We start from the raw sequence: 20,610 nt of genomic DNA on the forward strand, positions 1-20,610 counted from the left end.
AAGTGGAATCGCCTCCGTGCGATCCTGTGCCCAGATGTCAGACGACTCCTCCTGCCTCTCGGCGCTGTCGTCCTGACTGCAGGCTGCTCTGAGGTGAAGAGCGTGTCTGGAGCGCGCCTGTCCGGACTGATTTTGGCAGTAAAGCTTCCTCGTCTTCCTGACCAGCGGCGGGAAGGGATGGCTTGCTGTCATTCAGCCTGACAGACCACGCCCCCACATCCGACCACAGACGTGGTGGGGCCACCCAGAAGGAGCCCATGATGCCTCATTACAGAAGGCATTTCCATTGTTTGACCCGCCTCGGCGAGCATCCCGGCACTCCGAGACCTGCTCCTTTTTGTGTTTCCTCTTGCTGACTTTGGAAGGGAAGCATATCATTTTGTTATTTGTGGTTTCCTCTCTAATGTGAAATATTTTACAGAGCAATTCATCAAAATGATCATAATTTTTTTCCACCCCCTGACCGATGCACATTTTGCTCTTTACTTACATTCATTAAAGGAGCAATTTGTAAAGAATGACCTGAATCTTTTGTTTTTAAAGTCTTAATAGTGAACTAACATCTACTGAAGGGTTGGAGTTAGGGCTCTGAAAGCAAGCTAACCAGCTAGCCCCAGCCGTCCTGTCTTGAAAAGCACCTTGTACCACAAGATGCAACAGACTGATAGCAACTGCACAACTTCTTTGGTGCGTCTTTCCGCACTCTGGTTTGGTCAAAATAAGTCCTCACATCCCCGAGGAAAATATTCCGACTCAACACACCGTTTGCACCTGCCTCGAATGCCAACTCTCTCTCTCTCTCTTGCTGCTCTGCCTTTGAATTCTTGCCAATAAATTCATCCATAAATTTAAAGAAAATGCTTGACTACAGGACTGGACCAAAAGCTACACGGACATCCACTTCTTACCGATTCCCCCGTCTCACCTCGTGTGTGACTGAGCTAATTCTAAACGCTTTTGATTCGCTCCAACCACCTGACAACACGCAGACCACAATCGTATTCACATTTTACTGCACTCCATGTTCTCTCAAAGCCACCGTCAAATGATAGAGCGTCTTATTACAAGCAACCCTGAAATCACAGAGCGGCTCTCTCCGCGATGACCATAATGTTATACCGACTTTACCCACAAGCAACACCAGAGCAGAAACCGCCGGGTCGGGGAGAAACATCAGTCCACAGTCGAAACACATTAAAAGAACGTACGAGGCGCTTCGGTGATGTTGTCCATATGGCAGAGTCGGTGACGGATGTGGTGGACATGGTGATGAGTTTGGCTGATGTGGCCTTGGCCTGTGAAAGAACTGTCCCATGGCGTATTCTCCCAACCGGCTTTCCTTCAACTATTCCAAAAAATCTGCACAGCTCTTTAAAAGCTTCCTGGTTTTATCTGGCAGCACCTCAGCAGAACAGGAACTGTAGCTCAGTACATTTACATCTCAGACACTGTTTTAGTAGAACATGAAGTGCAACAGCAGACTGAGCTTGACATTCAAGCCGACATTACGACTGAAGGATATTTTTGGATTTAGATATATGACAGATGATGGGATTTTGATTGCAAATCCTCAATTGCATTTGTGTCCATTTAGCTGCTATAACCGTGAAATTAGTGCAACCACAGTGCATGAAATTGTTTTAAATCTTTGACAAGACAAAAGTTAGACTAGATTTACTTTAACAGTTTCCAAAAAACACAAGTTTCTGCAAACCACAGATACATTCAACGTTTACACCAAGGTGTTGAAGGAAGCTAAAGTCTGATTGGGTTGAGACACAGAATCAGTTAGTAGGTTCAGGAAGGGACTGTGCTTTGACTTACCTGGTTCTGTCTCCACAAACATGGCTGGAAACTGGCCCAATATATCCAGTTTCATTACCGCCACTAATGTGATACTCAAAATACCTGGTTTTGTCTCACAGCAGTAAAATGGCCCAATGTCTTTGTCATTTTTGTTACCATTAACATGTCTGGAAATTCGTCTAACGTCTAACACCAACTTTACATATTTTTGTTTTCACAAACATCTGTTCTTGTCTTCACAAACACAGCTGGAAAATCGGTCGCTAAAATTGCCTGATTTTGTTGAGAAAGTGAGCAGTGGTTTTGTGCCTGGGCCGTCTTACCTCGGACGCCAACGCCATCACCTCCTTCCAGATGACAGAGTCAGCTCATAGACCTGTAATCAGAACATGATATGATGTTGATATGATGAAACACACAAATTTTCACATAACCATGATTTACAAAACTGCAACATTTACAAGTATACAAGACAGTAAACACCACCTTCTTTACCACAGCCACAAAAAGGATGCTGTTTGCGGTGTACCAGGGGACTGGGTCAAACGTTTTGGACAGTGTACAAAGAAAAGAAAGATGTAGATTTGCCATGTTGTGGTTTATTATCCCAGCTGCTCATCAGCGGGAAAACGTCACATTATTTATTTTATCTCTAGTTTTCTCTCCGACTGGCAACATTTAGATGTTTGTTTTTCCTTGAAGTACTTGCCAGCGCTCCGTCTGCACTGAGAGGTCTTTGTGGTGGTTCTCACATTTTGACTGGCACCTGAAGCAACCAGCTGGAGACCTGCAGGGAGGGTAGACATCGATTAGATGAGGCTTCGGGGAAAGAAATGGAAACCAAAGGTATCTGGAACCCTCTGGGATGCTGACTGAAAGAGATTTACGGATTCTCAGTTTTTCTTGTGTTGCAGTTTTATTTGAAAGGGAATAAGATTAATATCCCCAAACTGTGCGGTTATGTTGTGAGGTGCTGCTCTGTGATCATTTCCCACGGTTGAATGGCAGCTGACTGAAGACGAACAGCCTCTGAATCTTGTTTTTCGTTGGATAAAGTGTTTCTTCTGTTTTTCTTGTCCTGCTCTCCTGCATTCCCACTTTGAACCCGCCGCTTCTTTTTGCTGATGGTGTTGTGTTTCCTTCAAAGTTGAGCGTAGGCAGGCTATCAAGTTCTGGATGCTAATGTGATGGTCATTAACCAGTGGGCCACACACACACACACACACACACACACACACACACACACATACACACAGACAAAAACGAAACACACATACTTACAAGAGAGCTTCAACGTTTGGGGTGCTTAAGCTCCGATGTTTTGCTTTGTAACTAAAACCCAAGTCACTCCGTGGGCCCCAAATCCCTTCGCTGAGTAAGACCATTCCCGCTCCCCGCTCCATTGTTGATGTAGTTTTCTGGAAAGACGACCTGTTTGTGTAACTGCAGCGAGCGCTGAGCCTGTGCAGAGCCAGGCGGGGGCCTCCGGGCTCGTGGGAGGGGGCTGGGCTGCAGGACGGGAGAGGCCGTGGATACTGCCGCCGCCTGCATGCCTGTCCGACCACAGCTCATCTGAAAACCATTTTCAAGGTGTTTACTTCTCTACCTTCACCATCAGCTGGTGAGAGGTCATTAAGGTGGGATGAGGAGTGGGTAGCTGGTGAGCTGAAGGACAACTTTAGATTCTTTCTGACTGAGACAAAAGACTCAAAACGAACAAATGAAATTAGATGAATACCGAATTCTAAATAGTGGTGAATTATGTTGCCGTTCTCCATAACTTACAAACGGGTGTTACATAACTCACTCACACAACGAGAAAACATGGGTGATCTGAGAAGCTGTTACTAAAACGTTATATAACGTAATAGACAAGAAATTTTTTATTAAATATCCCAACGTACATATGGCTCGCAGATGTTGGCACAACGAATAGAAGTCAGACACTGAACAGCCGCCGCCCAAACACTGACCTCTCTTCAATGTCTTGTCAATTAGCAAACGCTCCCCACGCTACATCTTTCGGACGGAACTCACAAGTATGTATGTAGTACGTACGCAATAAGGGATATTTAATTCCATTCTTTCTCCATCTCTATAGCAAGATAACAATACATGTCTGTGTTTCCCATGCCGTCTTCCATCTACCTGAATCCGTACAAATGCAGCATCAGTTCCCGGAGTACAACTCCACTCTCATCATCTCATCAATGTTTTTTCTTGTGAAAACGCTTTAATAAACTCCCTGTACAGTTAATTTTGTCTAGTCCATCACCAAGTTTTGCACAGAAAAAGCAAAATACTTCCCTCAGGAGTTGGTGGAGACCAAACACAGAGCCAAAACCCTGATTCCAAAAATGCTGGGACACTGTGTAAAAACATGAATAAACAGATTGTGATAAGATGATCGTCTTTTTTTTACATATAGAGACAACATATATAATGTTGTAGCTCATCAACTGAATACATTTTTGTAAATACAGTATAGGCTTACCCTGAATTTGATGCCAGCAACAGGTCCAAAAACGGCTGCTTGGAAAGGCTCAGTCGTTCACAAGCACGAGTGCAGCGAGGTTCACCACTCTGAGAACAGTTTGTCAGCAAATAATTTGAATGCATTCTCTTTTTTTATTTACGTGTTCCACAACGTAGCACCTTTTACTTATTTTTTTGGAATCAGGCTTGTAAAATGGAAAGAAGGAAGGTAAATATTGGATATGCCTCTCAGTGAATGCTGGTGCTAGTCCGTGGACGTGCAAGTAAGCATCTGTAACACATTCGCATTCAGCAACTTTATAAGGTGATAATGTCAGTGTTTTCAGCTCACCCCAAGTGGCCAAATAAAATAAATTAAAGCAGCTTTTAAACATGTCCTGTATATTTTTTTTTTACAGCCTCAAAGAAGTCTCACACAAGAAGAGATTTTCAGCATGTGCAGGCTGATTTGCACTCAGTAAGACGTAATACATCTTATGTGTTGATGAAAAAAACAAATTTTCAACTTCTTGCCCTTTCTTTTTAATACGTGTCGAATGTAAGCCAGTAAACCTGTCACTGGATCAAAAGCAGATCTGACACATGAATTAGAAAATCTTATTGTGGAAAACAAAGTTTGTGCCTCGCTCCCCCACAGCGAGGCGGCAGACAGTTGGAGCCAGGGAGGGCTGCTGGATGCTGCAATCTCGGTTGCCTCACGATCTGACAATGCCTTGGGTTGGACGTGACACAGAGCTCAGTCAGCGATGTGCCTCGTTTCTTCCCTTTCCACCGCCTTTAGGTGGACGATCTGGCCCCTGTCACGGTCTCTGAGAGGTTCTTGGCTCGCTGTGGATGATGTGACGTGTTCAAAGTTCATCCATCACTACTTTCCTCTCCACCTCTCAGATCTCTGATTCAATTTGCTCCCCCCCCCCCCACACACACACTTTCTCACATTTTTTTTCCTCCTAAGTCATCCATTTATCTGACGGAGCGTTGGCCTTGTCCCGCCTGTCGTCGCTCCTCGCACCCGTCCTTCATTCACTTATTACCATCATTAGCATCATGTCTTGTGCGATGGCAATAGGGGCGTATGGTTTCCATCACATGTAATAAAAGAGATGGAGCCGAAATCAGGCCACACATGGAGTCCGGGTGGTGTCGGTTTCCCTGAAGGACCCCAGAGCCATCCCCATGAACCCAGAGCCCTAATTCTGCACTTCCTCTGATTGCGTCATTGGCAGGTAAAGCCTCAAAGTGAGCGCAGTGGGCACGCTGTCGGACGGAGTCTCCAAGCTGTTAAACAGTCAGTTATTAGATGAGGGTAATCATGCAGCCAGGACCTCCCCTGCGAGAGAGAGCTTTGTGCTTTGGCAGTGGATTGTGTTTTGCATGTTAACATAGAGCTGCAAGAGCTGTTAGTGATGTTATTTCCATTTCTACATCTATGTTTCTGTTCGGTGGTTGAGGACTTTTGTGTAAAAGGGACCAAAATACGATTTTCTTCACAGGAATATCCCCTTGATCTTCCAACAAACACAACAAATTCACTTCGGATGTCTTTGTGGAAATTTTGCAAGAAGGTTGAGATAAAGAAGATCACACCAAGGAGATAAATGAAACCACAGGACTTCTGTTGCAATACATCAAACATCACAGATGAGGAGTTTTAGATTTCTTTTAAAAATCAAAGTAGCCACAAGAAATGTCTGAAAGTCCCTGATTTATGTCCACCAACTTTGAAAAACATGCACCGGCACACTTGTTCAAACGCACACACACACTCACACACACACACACACATACACAAACCAGCGCAGCACATGATTCGGTGCAGGCCACCTCAGCACGCCGTAGAGAAAGCTGAGCGGCGTATGACTCATTCATTGAGCCATCATCTCCCTCCTGACTGTAAAACGTCTTGGCTTCCATTAGAGCGTATCAGAGATCTTGTAAAAACTTCTCATTTCTGTTGGAGTAATGGAGGACAGATGGCATGAAAGACAATGGACGGCGGTGTATTAAAAAAACAAAAACAATTGGCAGCGAGCAAAACAAAACAAAAAAAAAGATTTCTGAATCAGCAGGCACACTGTTTGTGTTGGTGGATAACTGCACATTGTCTTTTGGGATGTGATTAGACTGTCGGAGGGGAAGAGATGCATTTACTCCACTGCAGGACATTTGAGAGATTGTCACTGTTAGCCACACAGTTTTCAAGTGTCTCATCTTATATCAGTGTTTCTTTGTTGGATCAGTTGAATGTTGGGAAATACTTTACATTGTGTTACATTAAGTTATGTTGTGTTACGATACGTTACGCTGTGGTATGTTGCATTACTTTGCGCTACACTGTGTTATGCTACATTGTGCTACGATACAGAGTGTTAGGTTAGGTTTTGTTATGTCACATGTTGCGTTACGCTTTGTTACGTTGTGTTGAGTTACGTTGCGTTACATTATGTTACGTTAGGTTGTGTTACGTTGCATTGTTTTATGTTACGTTACTTTTGCAGAAATAATATGTTCGCTTTTGGTTTCACACGGCGTTCAAACAACGGTCTCCTGGGTGAAAGTCAGAGTGTCATGAGTTTGACTCATCCATCAACCACCGTCTTCAACCAAAGTCAAACTTCTCCCTATGTCAAATTCTTTATTTTACGTCAGCTAACTCGCTCCGTTGCTCTCGTCATAATTGCTAGGACTACTAGAGGTTGCCATCTAATAATAACTGAATGGGGGTGTGATAAGCCGCTTGCAAAAGTCAGGGACAGAGTGCAAAAGCTGCCTCGTCGTGGCTCTGTGACAAATTATCCAGAGTATAAGAGAATTAACTCTACCTGTGCAAGATTCTCTTTTGTTGTTTCACCAGATGCCCCAAAACATTTGTGTATGTTGATGCCCGTCAGCGGTCTTAGTAATTGTGAAGTCACACAGGCGGGAGGTCGAGGTGGTATGATGAAATGCTGTGGAGACTATTGTTTGTTTCCTGTTTCCAGGCTGACAGTCAGCGTTAGTTTCTTTCGATCGTGACCGGGTCATTCTCCAACCATAACCGCATATTACTGTAACCATGATGACGAAGCAAAATTTTACCCCAAACCAAGGTGTTTCCCCAACATTATCGACTTATTTTGAGCCAAATCATGATCTTTTGTGCCAAACCGAACCCGATGTGTGCAGTCGTCACATCATTATATGTATTTTTCTTTTCGGTCCATGTTCTTTCTGTCTTTCTCTTCCATTGTTTCGTCTTTCTGACCCTCTTTGACCCTTCTTTGCTTCATGTCTGTGCTTTTTGGCATCCCATTTTCTTCTCTCTTCCCTTTTTTTCTTCCTTCTTTATTTCTTTTTGTCCCTTTTTCTTTTATTACTTTATTTTCTTTGCCTCAGACGTTCCTCTGTCCTTCCTGTGTGCCTTCTATTGTTTGTTTCTCATGTTCTCGTAGTTAACTTTTCCTTTCTTTCTTTCTTTCTTTCTTCTGCCCTGAATTAGTGGAAACTAAACATAAAAAATTACCGCTTCTTTTTCACTGAAAGTTCCAGCACTGTGTATTTCTGAATAATTGTAACAGAGACCCACACTCATTTACTTTCGCTTCACTCGAGTCTTTTGAGGACTTTTACTTTCCTCTTCCACCGCTGTTCTTTCTCCTGATCTCCTCTCTTTTGTCTTCGGTGCCAGACAAGTGAATGGTGTATAATTCACTGACTGCCCTCTTGGAGTGATCTGCACTCTGGTGGTTCCTGGAAAGTGGTTGCGAGTGTGTGTTGGGCAAGGCAGGGGTCCAAATCACAGTTTGTGTGACCTCAGCTCACAGCTCTGTGTTCTCATCCGTTACTATAGCGTCCCGTCTGCTATTTACTGTAAATAAACGTCGTCTTTTAATGAGCGAGGCCCACGTATCCGCCGCGCTCTGCTGTGGACATTATTGCGCCGTGTCAGGGGCGAATTAATGGGCGTGTTGAGATGAAAAATGTGATGTTCTGGTAATCCTTTGTTACAGGAAACCAGGCTGGTGAAAGACGCAGGCTTGGAGACACTTAATTATCTCTAAGGTGGACATTGTCTGGAGGGTTTTTTTTAACATTTTGCAGGAACAATGGGTGACTGTATGCTGCCAAAACACATAATAACACGGGAATCCGTTCACATAAAAAAACCCATTTGTTTTGGAAAGTCTCTTTGTCTTTGGAGCATCCTTTTCTCTGCGCTTTGAGCAGTAAAAGTGTTGTTGTCAGCTTGTGGTCGGAGCATCCTGGACGAGTGTTGTTTTTGCGGTCGTGGTCGGTCAGAACCGACTGTGTCTGACCGCGCAGGCGAAGGGGAAAGATGACGAATCAGTGTCTGATTTAATGACGAGCAGCCAAACTAAAGGAAACAGAGTCTCTGATGTTAAACTGTGAACAAGGAGGTCAGTGTTCACGTATGTTTTTCCACAGTTGTCAGATATTCATTAGGAGTAGTTTCACTCCAGTCGAGTCCCAACGTAGCTGCATTTCATCCGAAAACCCCAAGATATTTTCATCCGTGTGTGAGGGTTTGTGCATCTGGGCTCGGTTAGCGTGACAGATATTTGAGAACGCGTGAAAGACGTTCGTCCCGACTGTCTCATATCCATCTGGACATTTGTTGTGTTCACAGACAGTTTGAGAGCGCTGACATGTTCCAAGTGTCTCTGTGCACTTAATGATGTTTGTTTTTCTTATTCTGATTGTCCATCACTTCTTCAGTTTTTGAAACTCAAACTTAATATCTTAATATCTCTGCTGCCAGAGTTAAGACGAGTCGAATGTGACAATATGCTTTGCGAAGCCACGTCTCATGTGAGCATGGTTATGGTAATTTGCGGGTTAAAAGACATCTCGGCGTCTTGACTTGTAATTGAGCTATATTTGGTGAAAAACGAAACCTTTACAGATGTCTACAGTTACTTACAACCGTCATTTTACCTGATTCTAATGTGTAGTTAGGATCTGCTTCACATTGAAATGTCACCACTGAAATGCTGTTGACAGAACAGTTATAACTAACCTAGACGGTTTCTTTGAAACCCATTTTAAACTTGTTAAAACCTCAACTCTGTGGTGGTGACTGACAGTACGCAGAATCTAGCATTACTAAGGATTAACTCAACATTATTGAAACTGAGCACTTCTATTTGGTACCGACCAAAAAGTTTACAGTTCCCTCAATTGAGGACAGCTGTCATCGATCTGCCGCTGATCTGCTGATTCATACTCTCCTAGCAAAATACAGCTATATTACCATGATATTCAACATTGCATCCTCCGAGGAAGAGACCGGTTGTTGTGTTCTGCAGGATTTACTGAGGAAAATATGTCTTTTGTTCTTTAATTGTCTCTGATCACTTGTACTTTGTCCCCTCAGAGTTTCCGTCAGGATTCATTTCGCCATTGTAGTCACCACTGATTCACCCAGAGAAAACTGTCTCCATCACCGACACACATTAAAAGTTGCTTCATGTCTGCGACGCATGTTGGTGACTCTCGCGCTCAGCCTCAAGGTGGAAAAAGGAAGTTAGCTGGTTGCTGCACTGAGGAAGCAAAGCTAAGATAACTCAAATACAGCACAGCAGCCACCTACATTACCGAGTCTGCTGGGTTCATCTAACTGAGCTGGTTTAATAATAAGCAAATGATAAACTGGACATAAACACATAACTGTTTTCTCTCCCAGATTTTACTTTTGATTTTCTGCAACTCTGATGGGACATGCTACGTGTTTGTGCTCTAGTGAAGCATCTCTTAAATCACAATGATCGGCCAGACCCTGATAACAATTTCCCAGAACCCAAACAGATGTTTTCAGGTCGCTTCTTTTGTCCCAAACCCAAAAACTCGTCATTATCTGTCACGAACGTCAAAGAAAAGCAGCAAATCATTTCATCCTTTAGAAGCTGGAACCAGCAAATGTTTGACATTTTTGCCTGATAAATGTCTGGAATGAATAGTCGATCATGGAAAAATTTGACCGTTGCGGCTCCGACACCAGTCATCGTCCTGACACCTCACTCAGCAGTTCAGTCCGGCATCTGTCTCCTTATTTGTCCCGCTCATCCAGGAAGTGACCTGCTGGGAAATGAACAGCAAGCAGGTCGTAACCCCCCTGATAGAGCCACAGACAGCCCAGTGGTGCGTCGACACTCGGGGAGGGGGTTGAAAAGAATACAGCTGCTCCGTCTCTCGTCTGCTCATGGCTGCGAAACCCAAATCTCCCCTTTGTTTGCCGTGTTGTCGGCGGCCATGTGTTTTGTGTTTTGCCAGGTGTCCTCCGTATTTGACAGCCAACTTAAAATTCTCCACCGAGCATCTGAAGCTCATCAGTCAAGTGTTAGCAGTGAAATGGAAAAGCGTGTAAGAGTTTATACCCTGACAAAGTGTTTGGGTATCGTCTCAGCGCAGCACATTTCTAAACACTGTCCGCCTGTTTGGACTGGAGCAGCGAATTTGTGCAGCAGCGCTTTGATTGCTGTGAACTGATGACCCGGTGTGTTTGCCGTATTGTGGAAGCATGCGTGAGCTGACACTTCAAACACGTCAGCGGTTATGAACGATCCCCGAAAATGCAATCATTCACCGTGGCCGTATTCCCAGAGTGCACTGCTCTGCTTACAGTTAAAACGGCGGCGAAGGGGGAAGACGTGATGTTTCGCACACAGCTGTGTTTGCGAGCCCGTGCTTGGTTACCCGCTCCATGCCCAGAGCTGGAGTGGGCCTTTAAACAGACAAATGTCCTTCAGGCAGATACACTTGTTAATGCATTTTAAAGAGCCTGTCGAGGTGCTCTCGCACAACTTGGACACGAGCATCAGCTCGTGTTTTGGAGCTCTTAAAGCTGATGTCATCTTCTCCTGACGTCACAGTTTCTTTTAATCCTTTTTTAAAAATTCTGATCATGTTTCTCAACCTAAACTGGAACAGTTAATTTATTAGTTGTCACCTATTAATTTAAGCACCAATTTGAGTGAACGGTTTCGCTGCTTTAATGTGAATATTTTTTTGGTTTCTTTACTTTTGAACAATATTTTTGGGTTTGAAGTTTGTCTGAAAACTCTCTGATGATCCAAATAAGTAATGGCAACACTCTTTCTAAATAACATCAAGCTTCCGTACTGTCATATCTCGGTACATGTAATGTAATGTCCTGGACCGAGCAGAGACTCAAGTGCAGAAAAGGGCGAAGTTCAAAATAACGTCTTTGCTGGTAAATCGGGCAGGTTGTCAGTCCAAAACAAGCAAACACACCCAGAAAGGCAGTAGACAAAAACCCCAAAATCAAATGATAAAGGTAAAAAAAACAAAGAGACAAACACACAAAGATGCTGGAAAGTGATGGCCGGTCGAGGGTGACCATAGCCGATCTGGCAGAGGAACACAGAAATCAGGTGTGTGTGCGACATGTGATTTACTGGCAGAATCAGGGGCAGGTGAGTAATGAGGTGTGGATCATCAAAACTGAAATCAAAGGAGATGTTGGTTTACAAAGTAAAACAGGAAATATGGCATGCACGGATTTTAGCCAGCATACATCTAAGATAAGCTAACAAGGGTTGAGTTCGATGAGCGTCTATACAAGCACGTGAAGTAAAGTAGGTCTGAGTGTTGGCCTGTGTTGTCCTTGGCAAAGACTCAAAACACTGGAAGTATTAGATTTGAAAACATTTTAAACTCTTTTTTTTTTTTTTGGCCTTTACGGTAAATCTCATGTTCTCTCAGGTCGGCCTCTCTGCCAGCTGGACTCTGTGTCCAGCCGAGGTCTGACACTCGGCGGCCATTAACAATCCCCTCACACCCGTAAGAACGAGTCAAGTTGTTAACTTTGGCATCCAAACTACCAGCGAGGCCCCGACGAGCCAATCGGCGCTGCATTTTTAATTTCTCCGAGCGTTACCTCATCTGTCACGAAGCGTTTGAACTGGATGTGTGGTGAAGCCTTTGGTGCTAAACGGTCCATACGCTTGAATAATGTGTGATGTGATTAACCGGTGTTCACATGGCGACAGTCGTCTGCAGCCATGTTGAATAAAAGTGATTCCTCCGTATTGCAAATGTGAAGTGAGTTTCACTCCAGGTGCATGAAAAGCACCCCCAACTTCTCCACACACACACACACACACACACACACACACACACACACACTTCCTGGATTGGAAATGAAACGCAGCTGTGTTCCCGTCAGCGTCTGTGGATCTCGCCACTCATCCGTCATGAAAGATATCCCCGGAAAGGAATATTCCACAAGTGTCCCCAACAGTTAGCCTCCAAAGTCAACGGAGAGAAAAAGAGCTCAAAGGTGCGGATTCACAAAAATGTTGCACACGATTAAGTTTCAGGGTTTCTCACGTAAAACTCGCGAGGGTCTGTGTCCCTGGGAAGGAATCTGTTGTGCAGAGAAGTGGAGTTAAAAAAGAGGAAGTTTGCCGAATGAAGGCTGAGTTCAGGAAAATAAGCATGTCGCCGAGTGTAAACAAGTCAGTTGGGGGGGATTGTTTTTGTGTCCCCTGCCCCTTCACCACCCGGGCCCCGAGGGAACTGCTGGACCCTTTAATGTAGACTCCAGGCCTGTTTGTCCAGATGTGGGACTCCTGGACATGGAGAGTCCCTAACTAACGCCAAATTCTACCCACATGTCCCAGGAAAAATGCACAAAAGGCACTGAATGATGTGGTATTATTTTGTTCTTTTTTTTTACACAGGGATCCAGGAGGGCACCCAGTGCACCAAGTGTAAGAATGAGTGGGCGCTGAAGGCCTCCATAGCTCTGCTCTATGTGCTGTGTACTCTCCTCACCATCGCCGTTGCTGTGCTGGGATATAAAGGTAAGACAACAGCCCAGTCGCCAGAATAGATGTCGGCGTTGCATGTTCTCTGCAAACCAAAGATAAGTTGAATCTCTACATCTCTATGACACTTAATGGGGTAGGAAAAGATGAAAAATGTGCAGACATCTTGCTAAAACATATCTGCTTTTGTAGCCAAGAACTTTGCTACGAAATGTCCAAACATCTCATTGAAATCTTTGGTTTCATCAGATTGGTATCAAAATTTCCCGTCTCACAAAAAAAAAAAACACTTTTCTTTTAAAGAAATCAGGAGAAAAAGTCTGCTCATATCGATGTCGTCTGAACTATGAACTACATGTTAATGTTTATGCGATTCATATGATCTGTGACATTCAACATATCCGCGGTTTGCAGAAATGTACAATGCCAGCGTATGATTCTGGCTCACCGAGCTCCTGACTCCTCCATCGATACAATTACAGGGGGCGCCGGATGACAGACATCTCTAAACATCACCTCGCTGCTGCAATTTGTTTTCTGAAAGGGTTCAGATGATTTGCTTACAGTGTGCTGAGAGACAGCGGGCGTCCAAACACGTCATTTAGTTCCTCTTAGCGCCGCCAAGAAATAAAGACCGTTGCCGTTTAATGAGTGTATGAGTAAGACCGAGACTCTGTGTGTGTGTGTGTTGGTGTGAGAGCGAGAAGGAGTTCCTCGTCACCGGAGTGGCTTTTTGTGCGTCCAAGCATGACCTGAATTTTCTTTGGCAGTGTGTCTTTGTCATTATTTCAAGGAAATAGATGGGTAATGGAAAGTATGAGGAGAGGGTTACCACACCTAGAGCGAAAAATCTGCAGTTTCAGCAGTCAGAAGTCACTCATACATACAGATAAAGGGTCAGAAGGATCAACACCACCTCTCATGTACCTCATCTGTTAGCTTAGCATAGCACAAATACTGTAAGCTGAGAGAATTGGCTCTGTCCCCCCTCTCTCTCTGAGCTGTCTCCACCCCACAACCGCCTCTCAGTTTTTTTTTTTGTTTTTTTACCGAAACCGCCGAAGCTCACACCTCCGGGGAGGGTCCTCCCCCCGCCTTTGTGGAGCTGAACTTCCTGGTTGGCTCTCTCGCATTTTTTCCCCAGGTCGGCAAACGGTCCCGCCGTCTTTCGGAGAATTGAACTCTGAATGTTCCTGCCGTAATTGTGCTAAACACTCCCATATGCAGCGGCGCACCGCCTCCTGCTTTCTTTCAGTTCGTGAAAACGGCATGAAGTTACCATGTTCAGGGGGTTATCTGTGTGCCTCGAGTGCATTAACAACACCGTCCTCCCGCTCTCTGAGCTCAGTCGGCCCTACTTGTTCCATGCTGCATGTTTTTCATGCGGGCCTAATTGATCCCAGATGAGCGGTGAGTGAACTCAGTGCAACTCCAGCAGAACCCACTGAAATTGGGTTTTTACTGGCACTGAAGCACTGCTCTGTCAAGGGAACCACAGCTCAGCCTAAACACACTCCCAGCTCCAGATGGTTATGTAGTGAGACCCGGAGAGCTCTATGCACTTAACATGTGTGCTCCTCTCTGTCCTCCGCCAGTGACCCGCAGAAACGTCCTCGCTGTGGCTCCTTTTGTTCTGATGTAACTTAACCTTAAAGTCTAGCAGCGACTCATACAGCCTGTTGCCTTGATTGACACGACCAAAGGCAATATGAGGTCGTCTCTGGACTCTGGAGGGTTGAAATCCCATTCATTTTCTCTCAAAGAGAGAAAGGAAATGGGTTTGAAGAGGACACAATCTGAGCATGTTACCTCGATCTCTGTGTGAATGTCTTTCACTCCAAAAACAAACTGGCTTTAAATGTTCAAAAGTGAACAGTACCCAACCCAGACTTAAGACTGAAGGTACAACCGCCCTCAGTAGCCTCTTTGTAGCCTAAAAGGCAAAATTAGGGGCAAAATATAGTCCATGATTCACTTGCTGCAGCTTCTTGTAATTGCTGAGTATTGGTATTGGTTAAAAGCGGCCCAGAAGAACACATCAAACTGTAGATCAGCTCCTCTCCTCTCATCTGGATTTTAGCAGCTTGCCAGTCAGAGCACACTGACAAGGCACAAGGCAAGAGAAAAAGTATCATTGTCAGTTAGTGGTTGAGGATTTAATCTCTCCAGTTGAGTTTGAAAAAAGAGATCAAGGTGACATTTTGCACAGCACAATTATTTGTGTGATTTAAAGTGTAAATGTTGATCATTTTTCATCTCTCGTAACAGTTTTGAGATTCCCACTGATAGAAATGATTAAACAACTAAAGCACAGAGTTTACAGTTCACTCACTTCATAACTATTTATACTTTTTCTGACTTTTTATATATATATATAAGGAAGTTGGATTTTACAAGACAAAACAGGCAGTTTTAAGAACCACCCACACAAGAACTGGAAGGAGCTCAAACTGGGTACAAAACAGCTCATTTTTACAACATTTGGACTAAAATAAATACATGCCTTTCCTCTAGAGACTTGTTGCAACTTCTCTGCATGTGTGTTTTATGGTTAATTTTGCCACAGTGTGGTGCAACAAGTCTCTCTGGAGGCCAGTACACGGTGAGAACATGTGGACAAGGACCAGAAAAGTGTATGTGGGAGTCTTGTTCATGTTAGTCTCAGTTTCTAGACCAGTACATGTGTAAGTGTCGGCGAGAGGAACAATACGACACAGGTGTAACCTGTAGATGGTTCAGGCTGCGGACTTCACGTCAAAGTGTCGTTTGTGCTCTGTGATGCTGAACTGTACGTTCTGTCCCTGGAAATGTGTCCCATTGAGTTTGATGTGTGGAACATTTCCTTTCCAGCTCACCGTTTTCTCTCCTCTCATGACTGAGAATAATTTGGTAATCCCTGGATAACATTATAGGTTCAAATGGTTTTAAATGTGTTTATTTGTTCCATGAGACGACTTTGGGTGAATTTATATGACGTCTAACCGGGTTAAGAAAGGAAACAAAAAGCAGCTTTGACCATATTGGTTAAACATTCATTTTCCAATTTGAATTTTCCCAAACATTTCAGTGTCAATAACTCAGGGGTAACCAGGAGGCCATTTTCCATAACACTAGAAAAATCCTCTCTGTTTGCAGTTAGGAAACAGAAGAACAATTTTCTTTTGCTCAGCTATTGGATTTAGAATTTGAGACTTATTTTCTGTCTTGCAGAGAGATTGGTACTCATGTCTGTAGGGTAAACGTAAGGTTGGAGTAGAGGACAGCTTAGCTTAGCTTAGCTTAGCTTAGCACACATATCAGGGTATCAGCTGAGAGTTAGATGAGAAATTTGATACCACTCATATGTCTGTCTGTTAAGTAAGGAGCCACCAGCAGCCACCAGCTAGCTTAGCTTAGTGAGACTGGAAACAGGGGGAAACAGTTAGTGCTGCTCCCTAAAACATCATAAAACCATAACATGTCGCAATGTAACAAGGCAACTAGGAAGCTTTAGAGATGCTAGCAGGCTGCTTATGCTACTAAACCAGGCTAGTTGTGTCACTCTGTTTCCAGTCTTTATGCTCAGGTGAGCTAGTCAGAGGATGGTGGCAGCTTCATCAGGCTTGTGTTTATGTCTCTCTGTAAAGCTAGCTCTAGCTATCTTAACTTAGCATGAAGTCCGTACAAAGCTTTAGAGGTGCTAGCAGACTGTTTTTGCTACCTTTAAACAGAGCTAGGCTGGCTGTTTCACCCTGTTGCCAGTCTTTATGCGAATGCAGAGAGCAAGAAGAAGGTGGTAGCTTCGTCAGGCTAGTGGTTGTGACAGCAAAGGATGTAAACATCAGTCCTCCTCGGCTGAGATGTAAGGTTAACAGTCTTAGTTAGCTCACATAGCTTACCTCTCGTCCATGAGTACAAGTATGCTTCCTTCTCTGCAGACATCACTGTTGAGTTTAGGTTTTATGGGTTTTTTTCGAGTGCCCCCTAGTTCCATCATTTCAGTACAATTTTTTTACTACCAGTATCTCTATCACTTGAATTCTCACTCTTAGAGTTAATCAGGCCATAAAAAATGTGTTACCTGTGTCCTCGTTTTAAAGGAAGGATGGATTTAAACCAGCTCATCCAGTCTCTCTGGTGACTTGACCTCAGGAGGAGCAAACAGGTGGGATGCAGCTTCCCAGCAGAGGAGCCCATGCAGTTCCCACTTAGAGGAAGTGTCACCCTGTGGGCTGATTCCCAGGAATCCCAGACACATTCCAGAGGAAATGAACGCCGGTGTCGCCTGTGGGGGCGTGAAGAGCCTCCCTGCCACAGCGTCTGTCTCCTCCGGGCTGTCTTTGATCCGCCTGTTTACTGAGGACCCCCCTCTAGGTCACTTCCTGTCCCCTAGGGCCCTCGCCAGTGTCTCCCCGTGCACCTCAAACCGCAGTCTCATTGACCACCCACTCCATCTTTGCTGACTTGATGTTTCTCCATCCCTCCTTCCTCTCACCCTCAATTTAACTGCAAGCCCACTCCGAATTCCGCTTCATCCACGTCCCTCTCCGTCTGTCACACTCCAAATCTGACCTAAACCCGGAGATTACATTAATCAAGTCCACCTTTATTACATGCCTACAAGATATGTAGAAATGTCTCTTATAGGATCTGTCGCTGAATTTCATCGGTTTCCACTCTGATCCCTTTTATATATGATGTCTGTGGTTGGAGGCAGTTGTGGTCTGTTAATAAAGGACAGAGCCTGTGATGAGACTGTGACACTAACCTTTGTCCTGCCCATCCTGTGTTCTCTTGCAGTGGTGCAGAGAGTTGACAGTGTGTCTGAAGGTATCGCAAACTATGGAGGAAAGATAATTGCTGTGGAGACTGACCTGAAAAAGCTAGGTAAGTTTTATGTACAGAGGGGTACAAAAGTCTGAGACCAAATTTAAAATGTCTCTGGAAGTGAAAGAAAGTGTTAGAAGTCAAAGAGCGGCTTTGTCGGGGATTAAATGATGGCCAGACTTAAGGTCTCTAAGGCGGCAGTGCATGGACCTCTAAAACACATTACAGAAGCTGGATCAGTTGTATCCAAATGCACAATCAGGCAGACCCTAGGTGACCACCTCATCAGACAATCAATACATCAGGTTGAGGTCTCTGAGAGATGGAAAAGCAACCTTGTCACAGATGAACTGTTTGTTTAGGTTTTCTGCGAACTTGAGGAGTCCATGCAACCTTGAGTGCATGCCGTCGTTGAAGCAAAAGGAGGACATACCAAATACTAAGATACTCTGAAATTCATCTCCTTTGAGATGAGTGTGGGATAAAACTATCTTGACTAGTGGCCTCAGACTTTTTGACGCCTTGCATGTTGGTTTAAATTTGCCTAAAAGCTGCACTGAGGCTGGATTTTTATTTTTTTGTGATTTATTGTGCAAATCTCCGTCCTCAGATGATCAAGCGGGGGAGAAGTCGGAGAATACCACCACAGAGATCCAGGCTTTCAAGAACAACATCTGGACTCTCCAGAGGCAGCTGTCTGCGGTGGAGGAACGCATCCACGGCGATCAAGCTAAGCTGAGTCAGCTGGAGAATATTGGCTCAGACATCCAGAGCAACCAGGGCTCCGTTCAGGGGCTGCTGGATAGCAACACTGCCACCTTGCACTCTGTAAATAGCACCCTGCAGTCCTATGGCAGCATCATCGGGGGTCTGCAGGAGGACACAGCCAGGCTGCAGCGAGAGCTCCAGCAGCAGGTGAAGCTTAAGGATGAGGCACTGCTCAGCATCAGCAGCCTCAACTTCACCCAGGCCCAGCAGAGAGGCCTCATCGCCGTCCTGCAGCGCTCAGTAGACGACACAAGCCAGGCCATCCAGAAGATGCGCAATGACTTTCAGAGCCTCGAGCAGACGGCCCGACAGACGCGCTCTGATACCGAGTGGCTTCGTGGTAAGGTGGAGAACCTGCAGGCTATGGCCAGTAATGCCTCCACTCTTGCAAAGGCCAACAATGACAGCCTGGAGGAAGTGGGATCACAGCTCACCCTCATGTCCAACGAGCTCCAGAACATCAGCAGCCTGGCTGACGCTCATGACCAGACCCTGAGGGAGATTCTGGACCAGCAGAGGGACTTCAGAAACCTCACATCCACCAAGTTTGACCGGCTGGAGGTGCGGCTTGATGAGTCCGAGCAGAGAATGGATCGCGTAACTGGCAACATGAGCTTCACCACACAGCTCCTGGGCGGTATCAACCTCAGGCTGAACGATTTACGCACTTGCTCTGAGACCGTCGGCCGTCACTCGGATTTCTTGCTGAACCTCAACAGCAGCATGACAGATATGAGTACGGATGCAGCCAGCCTGAGGTCCCAGCAGGAGGAGCTGGCTGCCCGTTTGGACAAGGAGGTCAACAATCTCTCGATTGTCATGGAGGAGATGAAGCTGGTGGACACCAAGCACTCACAGCTAATAACCAACTTCACTATTTTAAAGGGTGAGAGATGTGTGACTGCTGCTTAAGTTAATTGTTTAGTGTTAGAGGTACTGTTTGACATTTTAGGGTTACGATAAGTAAGAAGACTTTTACCACTCTCGTGTCTGTACACTGAATATGAAGCTACAGTAGTTAGGGTTAGCTAAGCTTGGAAAGACTTGAAGACTTGAAAATGGGGGAATCGCTTGCCTGAATTTGTCAGAAGGGAACAAAATCCACTGAAGAAAGATTTTGGTGGTTCCTGCAATGATGTGCCAGACATTAAGCTAAGCTAACCAGCTGCTGGCTGCTGGAGTATCATTTCAATCCACTCATATAAGTCAAGCAAGAAAAACAAACACAAAATGTAGTACTATTCTTGTAAAAGTTTGTTTCACTATCTCGTACCCTATTTCTTATTTTCCAGGTCCTCCTGGTCCCAGGGGATCCAAAGGGGACAAAGGACCTCAGGGGCCACCTGGTCAGCCTGGCCAGAAAGGAGAGAAAGGTGAAAAGGGTCCTCCAGGGCTACAAGGAACCCGAGGAGAACAGGGCTACCCAGGACAACCTGGCCTACCAGGTTTAAAAGGTCTGCCAGGCGTACCTGGCAGCCCCGGATCCAAAGGCTCCCGAGGGTCAGGAGGGAGGGCTGGGCCTCCGGGAGCTAAAGGAGAGCCAGGTACTGCTGGTTTGCCTGGAAGAGATGGACAGCCTGGTCCTCAGGGGGCACAGGGCCCACCGGGTATCAGAGGTGCAATGGGACCAGCTGGGGAGCAGGGACCAAGGGGACTGCCAGGACCAGTGGGGCCTCCGGGGCCAGCGGGACCACCTGGGCAGCCAGGGCATCCAATCAGAGGTCCATCAATTCCTTTAGGCCCTGTGTCTCTGCAGGATGAGGCAGCAGCTCCCACACTATGGGCCCCAGGTACGACTTTACAGTTGTAGCTTCACATTTCAACACTTTGGTTTCATACACCTTCCCACCTGTTATCATTAAACCCCGCCTCTGCTCTGCCTCTGATTTATTTGTCCAAGACATTATTTTCACTAACCAAGCAAAAAACCACCAGCAAATCAGAA

At 45.2% G+C, this 20,610-nt stretch overlaps 1 protein-coding gene and 1 long non-coding RNA gene across 3 annotated transcripts in view; one reads left to right on the forward strand and one right to left on the reverse strand.

Moving 5' to 3' along the window:
* Positions 1–20,610, forward strand: part of LOC119008357 (collectin-12-like) — a 36,098-nt gene that overhangs the window by 13,040 nt on the left and 2,448 nt on the right. Inside the window, exons 3-6 of one of the 2 annotated variants that reach the window (XM_037078534.1) lie at positions 13,005–13,127; positions 17,871–17,957; positions 18,508–19,551; positions 19,958–20,455. In XM_037078534.1, coding sequence (XP_036934429.1) covers positions 13,005–13,127; positions 17,871–17,957; positions 18,508–19,551; positions 19,958–20,455 — 1,752 coding nt within the window. Of the gene's footprint in view, positions 1–13,004; positions 13,128–16,578; positions 16,933–17,870; positions 17,958–18,507; positions 19,552–19,957; positions 20,456–20,610 lie in introns of those variants that run through there. The other variant, XM_037078533.1, reaches the window with a different exon arrangement.
* On the reverse strand, positions 2,515–4,445 carry LOC119008367. Its single transcript, XR_005071400.1, has 3 exons — positions 4,301–4,445; positions 3,088–4,174; positions 2,515–2,593 (listed from the first exon to the last, which is right to left on the reverse strand). It is a non-coding gene; the product is annotated as an uncharacterized LOC119008367 (long non-coding RNA).

This window comes from Acanthopagrus latus, chromosome 19 (genome assembly GCF_904848185.1).
Source record: "Acanthopagrus latus isolate v.2019 chromosome 19, fAcaLat1.1, whole genome shotgun sequence".
Classification (NCBI taxonomy): Eukaryota; Metazoa; Chordata; class Actinopteri; order Spariformes; family Sparidae; genus Acanthopagrus; species Acanthopagrus latus.